General features: G+C 36.7%; 1 protein-coding gene across 1 annotated transcript in view; it reads left to right on the plus strand.

Moving 5' to 3' along the window:
- The window catches only part of LOC107045250 (presenilin-1), a 15,756-nt gene extending 9,784 nt beyond the window's left edge, over positions 1–5,972 (plus strand). The window contains exons 4-6 of the mRNA XM_015267443.2: positions 1,805–2,086; positions 2,211–2,440; positions 5,273–5,972. Coding sequence (XP_015122929.1) covers positions 1,805–2,086; positions 2,211–2,440; positions 5,273–5,428 — 668 coding nt within the window. The 3' untranslated portion in view covers positions 5,429–5,972. The remainder of the gene's footprint in view (positions 1–1,804; positions 2,087–2,210; positions 2,441–5,272) is intronic.
- Positions 5,973–7,354: the final 1,382 nt, after the last annotated feature.

Consider the following 7,354-nt stretch of genomic DNA (forward strand, 5'->3'; position numbering starts at 1 on the left):
AGGATCCAATTCTCAATCGATTGTCACCAGTTTCATCCCTTAATCTCTGCTGGGGGAGGAGAAATGGATTTTTCAATGGCGAGAGCCGTTTGGGGACTCACTCGATCCATAAATATTCGTTTCTCCCCCTCTAATTCAGATGAAGGGATAAAACAGATCGCAATCAGTTGAGGATTCAATTTTCAATCGATTGGTAACCGTTTCATCCCTTCGTCCTCATTAGGGAAGGAGAAATTGATTGTTATATTAAGGGCAGGATTCCGCCGCCCGTCAGCGTTTCGAACTGCGGTAGGTTTCCCTCACCTACTCGACAGCGAACATCACCGCTCGCTCCGCCCTCCGATTCCCCCATACGCGTTCCCCCCCACTCTGCGCCGTTATCGACGCTCTCACACGCTCCCTGTTTTACTTACAGGTACGTACTCAAAATTAGTTCTGCGCCACCGCTACGAAATTTTGCGGTTGAAGCGTTTCCATAGGCGCTAGCAATCTCCCTTATTGGAAACGCTAAATATCAAAACGCCACCTATGAATGGCGGATATTGGGCTGCACACAGACAGTATCAACCCAATTTGGGCTTGTGTCAGCGTGTATATGGGAAGCCTAAACTCGTTCATATTGGTGAAAACGAGCGCCGCCATCGGTAATTAGCGGTCCCAATAATCTCTGTTTACAATGTGGATCGCGAGAATACGAGAATATCTGTTACTATCCGCGCATTTTTTTTACTGTTCATCCAAAAAAGACAATAGTTACACCGTTTATATGAGGACACTTTTCCGATTTGTCGTCCCGTTCTTATTATACCAAATGAAAATCATTTAGAGGTAGTGGAGTGGGAAGGTCTATCGGGTATAGATACGCAGTGCGCTCGGCCTGAAATTTTGGACAATTGATGTCAAAACTTTTTCTTGGCCGATACGCTACCGCGTATCTCGATAGACTCATCGGAACGCGACGAGACCTCGCCCAAATGCTAACGCGCTTCCTACCACCGATAACTTTTTATCTATCATAGTTAGGAGAAAAAGTTACAGAATAAAAAATGTGTATTTTTACAGATCAAACATCTTTTGTTTGGCACTTTTTTCACTATCTATAACTATCCAACCGTTTCCGTAATATGATCTTATAAAAAATTAAATTGTTAATAACTTTTGTTTACATCGGTTCTCGTCGAAACGACCTTCAAATTCGAATTCTACGCTTCGGAAAACCTCGAAAAATATCAAGTCGACCAGTAACTCCAAAAATGTACACCAAATAGTAGCTAGCGAAGGAACTATTTATAATGTTTGATCCGATTACGAATACAAATTAAGTCTGGCGCCAACTGCCGAATACTCAGCAAGTCGACCATCCGACTTCTACGTTACATATTTACTTTTGTATTGTACTAAGACGCGTTTAGCAATAAACAACACTTATATTAATTACTGAGTAGTGGATTGATTCAAGCCTTTCCCAAGCACCTCGTTCCCTACGCGATGATATTTTCTAATGATGGGTCTCGTCAAAAAGATAAATGCCTAATTAACACGGGTGTTAGTTTTATCTCAAAAATTGCCACAAATATCTGCAAACATATTTAGTTTATCGAAAAATGTTATTGATTAATTGCTATTGCCCTTGGAATTTTCCTCACAAAATGTACTCTTATGAGTTTTTATCCATCCGTCCATTACTGAAATATCTGCAAAGTGACATTAAATAAGTGTAGTGTGTGTAGTGTAGTTTACTGTTCGAAGCATGATATTAATGAGGCTTTATGGTTTTTTAAATTAATAGCTTTTATTATTCCAGACTTAATTGCTGTATTGACACCCAAAGGACCCCTTAGGATCCTCGTAGAGACTGCTCAAGAGCGAAACGAACCGATATTCCCCGCTCTCATCTACTCATCGACCATTTTATACAGTTTCACTGTTACTTATGCTGGATATGTTGGAGCTGCAACGATGGCAAGTGGGGACACTGTTGAGGGAGAGGGTATGGCCTCACCAGCACGAGCACAGTTGCAAAATCAAAATACTGCCGGGGAGCAGGAGGAGAGTGGATTCACTACTGAATGGGTTGACAATCATGGTGAGTGAATAATTCTGCAGAAAAGCTTTTGTTTACTAAGTTCCGGTTTAAATTCCACTCAATTACCTACTGCATGGATTTCTTCTACTGCATTTTTTCTGACAAAAGACTGGGCTGTTTGCAGGGGAAAGAGGAGCGAGGAGGGCTCAACTGGTCTCTGACCCGGTAGACACAGCCAGGAGAAGCACTCAACAACCTCTAGGCCACAATCAGTCTCAAGCATCAGTTCCTGAGGAAGAACGTGGAGTCAAACTTGGACTTGGAGATTTCATTTTCTACAGTGTTCTGGTCGGAAAGGCGTCGAGTTATGGGGATTGGAATACAACTCTTGCCTGCTTTGTAGCTATTTTGATTGTAAGAATTAATTTTTATCATTCCATTATTAATTTTAATGGAAGAAATGAAGAAACAGAGTTAAATTGGAAATTATACCCCAAATCACGGTGCAAATATCTCGGTGACACGCGCATTCATATGAGGACAAGGTATCGCGGGTTATTTTTTGCTTCTGAATGGCAACTTTGTAATAGTCCAATTTTCACATTTTTCAATGTTGATTGGAAATAACGTAGAATGGTCTTATACGTAAAAATACGAAGTTTAACGACAATGTCTGTATCTGCACAAGTCACGTTACGTTTTAAAAATAGAGTAATTAAGTGGCTAGATGAGGTAAAAAAAATCCGATTATAGATCTTAATGGGAACTAATTCTGTGCACAATTTCAGCCCGATCGGTCCAATAGTTTTTTAGAAAAAGCGATTCGTTTTTAAATCGGTTTTCACAAATATCTTAAAAACTAGAGGACCGATTGAGATTTTTCTTTTTTTCAAAATATTTGTCTCAGTGTCCTCTACCTCTATTAATCAAAACATATTAGGTGTACAAATAAGTTTTAGGACACTTTGCAAAAAATTTAAAATTCATTTTCGAAAAAAAGGAAACTACATTTATTCATCAAAATAATCTCCATCATTTTGAATGACCGTCAGCCATCTGTTAGGTAATTCACGGATGCCTTCCGCAAAGAAAGTTTCATCTTGCGAGGCGAGGAAATTATCGACCCATTTTTGCACTTCAAAGGTTTTGAATTGCAGATCAGTCAATTCGTTTTGCATCTTCCGAAACAAGTGAAAACCAGTCGGAGCTAAGTCTGGGGAATACGCCGGGTGTGGCACAACTTCCCATCCAATAGCCATTAACGTATCTTTGACCAGTTTACCCACATGAGGCCTGGCGTTGTCATAGAGCAATTTTACTGACGTTTTCCTTTGCCAGTAAATGGACCTTTTTGTTCAATTCCTTGGTTCAATCTTATTAATTGTTGACTTCAAAAGTTCATAATGCAGTACGCCTTTCATATCCCACCATATACACAGCATGATCTTCTTACAGTGAATATTGCGTTTCGGTGTCGATGTCGTCGGCTCGCCGAGGTTAACCCAATGATATTTGCGTTTTGGATTATCAAAATAAATCCACTTTTCATCGCCGGTCACAATTTTCCGCAAAAAAGACTTTCTATGTTGCTTATTGTAAAGATTCAGACATATGTCAAGTCGGCTATCTTTATTTGCTTGAGTCAAAAAGCGTGGCTCCCACTTTGTTCCTTTTCGAATCTTTCCCATTACGTTTAAGCGATAGGAGACGGTCTGTTGAGTTACTCCAAGCTGTTTTGCAAGTTGTTTTTCCATCTGGCAAGTTTTCATCCAGCAACGCTTGCAGTTCCTGGTCATCCACCCTTACAGGGGCCCCAGTACGTTCACGGTCACTAACGTCGAAATCACCTTCTTTAAATCGCTTATACCAATACTCACATGTACTTTTAGATACAATGTTGTCCCCGAGAACAGAACAAATCGATTGACATGCTTTCCTAACAGTTTTTCCTTGATGGAATTCATAGCGAATGCAGTGTCTAATAAATAGCTTATCGGTCTGCATGTTTTATTCACAAAATTTAAGGTTATGTTTATGTTTTGATACTACATAACAAACCCCACCATATCATATGTAAGCGGTAACTTTGAATTACTTTCATGCCACGGAATCGAAGTGTCCTAATAGTATATTTCGCCATTAGGCCGAAAAAAACTTTTCTGGCGAATATGAGGTTTGCAGCACGAGCCGAAGGCGAGGGCAATCATCATAACAAAAAATACTGTTCGTCATACGGCCAAAAAAAACTTTTCTAGCTCATATGATTGCCGCTCTCGCCTTCGGCTCGAGCTGCAAACTCATATTCGTCATAAAAGATTTTTTCGGCCTATTGATGAAATATACTATTGTCATGACAGCCGTAGGCAGAGATTTACGGATGCGGAGCGTCCGTGAAACGCTGCCTTACGGCCGGAATGACAAAAAACTTATTTGTACACCTAATATACATATACCCGTTCATACAAAGTTTTCGAGATATACCTGCTTTTCTATTTTTCCATTGAAATCGTTGTATTTGCGTTCTAACTCGTACAAAAATTGAGATATTATCAACTTGAAATTTGGCCAGAATCTTCCTCTCATGATGGCAAAGATACGTATTGAAGATGGGCTCAACCGCATTAGTAGTTTTAGAGATATTCAACTTTTTATGAAAGTCTATTATATAGAATGTATTTAAAATTACGCAACAGGTATACATTTTTTAAATATTCATCTCGATGTCCTTTACCACAATCACGAAATTTGGATCAATTTATCCAATATTTAATCAGGTTGAAATTTTGGCATGATAACTATGACTGACTTTAACTTTGGTATTTTGTTTCAGTCAGATCAGTCAAGTAGTTCATGAGATATAACCACTTGTTTTTTTATTTAATGCTCGTCTAGCTGTCTCCTACCTCGATCAATCAAAACATGTATACCCATTTATATGGAGTATTCGAGATATTGGAATTTTTATTGCACCCGTGAAGATGACAGTAAACATGTAAAATTTTAGCTAGTTAATATTGTCGAGTTGAAAAGTTTTGTAATGTTTCAGACCATTCGGAAGCCCGCCATTAACGTATTAATGGTGAAAAAAAAATAAAACATCACTCAGTGCCATGCTCATTGTCATATGCTCACTGTCTTTTGCTTATTTTCTAGATGATTTTGTAAACTACAAAAAATAGCTGTGGACTTTTTTCGATAAGACTAATGGTTTTAGAGATGTATGTTCTGAAACTTTTTTTTTTGCAGGGATTATGTCTCACACTTCTCCTCCTCGCGATATTCAAGAAAGCACTTCCTGCGTTACCAATATCCATTACCTTCGGATTGATATTCTACTTCGCAACCCGAGTAATTGTTGCTCCATTCGCCGACAGTTTGGCCAGTGAACAAGTATTTATTTAATCTTAAGTTTTCATAAAATCAAAAGACTTGTTGGTAATTTATTTCGAATGATATTTGATCATTCATTCCATTTCATTATTTCACTCCCCTTTGTCCAGTTATTGGCTCATTAATTGATTCAATTCAATGACGATTAGTCATTTGTACAAAGCCAATTAGAGAGAATAGTGCGAGATAATTATTCTTTTTTAACGAATGTAAAATAGTTGTAGCACCTTATCAATGATATAATCAATTCATTAATAATAACTTTGAATTGAATTTATTCATATAATAATTGATAATTAATAAATGGGAATTTTATGATAATAGCGTGATATATTTTCGATCATATGTACAGAACAGATCTCCTTTTTATTTATACCTTTTACGTAGAAAAAATTGTTCGAGGAACATGAGGTAATGTATGTCGAATAACTGTCATTCCATTCCTACTCACAATTATTCATTACTCATTAAGATGATTAGGAACCACTAGACACCAGGGGGTAGTTTTAAGTTCGTTTTGCACAGCCATGGGACTAATTATACAGCGAAATGGTGAATAACACGGATTATGTCATCAACATCTCGGAAACGAGTAATTTTAGAGGCGAATCCGTGGGCAAGGTAATTTAAAAAAATGTATCTAGCCTTTTTTTTCGTAAAGGCGATCATTATCGAAATAATTGTAAAGTTAACATAAGTTCTTAATTTCAACTAAATCATTTCTTCAGAGCGTTTTTCACAAATATTTCCGACTAGTGGCCTTTTTAAAGAAAATATAAAGAAACATTCATTTTTGTAAGTATTTTGATTATCTACAAAAAAAAACCTCTTGATCTTTTTCAATAAATCCACTAGTGTCTGAAATATTTACGGAAGTCAGGGAATCCATTTGTTCTTCACAACTTCGCTATTGAAATATGTGATGATTTTCACAGTTTCTTAATTAAATACAACTTTTTATTCATCCTTACTGATGATCATTTCTTCATTAATAAATCTGCGTTGAATAAATCTCATTCAACACAAAACAAATAACAGTATTAGTTAAATATAATTTATTTATGTGCGATAATTTGTTCTTCAACATTCATGAGCTAATTCGCTTGATTTCATCACTTGAGGCCCATGTTGAGGATTGTTAATCATTAATTAAGTGTACGGTAACATTACTATAATTTCAGTGAACGAAAATAATTCAATAGACTTCAGATAGATCATTTTCTGCGCTGAACACAGATTTTTTTCAGATTATGTTGAAAAAGCATTTAAGTTGAAATTCTTCTTCTGTTAATTACGCAATTATCCCTATAATTCTGGGAATTGCGTCATAATGTCAATATATCACATTTTTTTGTAGGAAATTCAATTCTCTATAAAAATGTCTGCTGCCCTTATCGAGATATTTTCGTAATTAACAAAAATTATATTCTAGACAGATTTAGAATTTTCAATTTGCTAATTATTTAATTACTTCAGCAATGAGTGGATTTAGGGGCACGTGTCTCTTGACATTTTCTGCGACAACCTGTACTGCTTAATTACAGTATTAATAAAATTCCCATTTTACTGCTCATTATTCAATTAATCAATTAAATAATTGATCAAATTTCCAGATACATTCAAGTTCAATTTTCCCTGCCTAGCTCAAAGTCGTCATCACGAGGGCCCTCAGTCGGTACCTAGTCCAAAACTAGAATTTGAAATTCTCCCTCACCCGTTAGAAATTTCAAAAATTACTCTCTCCAAAATTTAATAATGCAACTTATTCTATAAATTCATCTATAACTCGATCATTTTTTTTTATCTATCGCTTTTTTGAAATTCTTAGTGCGTATTTTAGTTGAATACTGATATTTGTCGAAGCGATTATGCAAGATATTTAATGAGGCCACTTTAATGTCATTTATGCTCACCTACCTACCCCCCCCCCCCCCCCCC

This window comes from Diachasma alloeum, unplaced genomic scaffold, assembly GCF_001412515.2.
Source record: "Diachasma alloeum isolate Michigan unplaced genomic scaffold, Dall2.0 Dall_scaffold_00899, whole genome shotgun sequence".
NCBI classification, from domain to species: Eukaryota; Metazoa; Arthropoda; class Insecta; order Hymenoptera; family Braconidae; genus Diachasma; species Diachasma alloeum.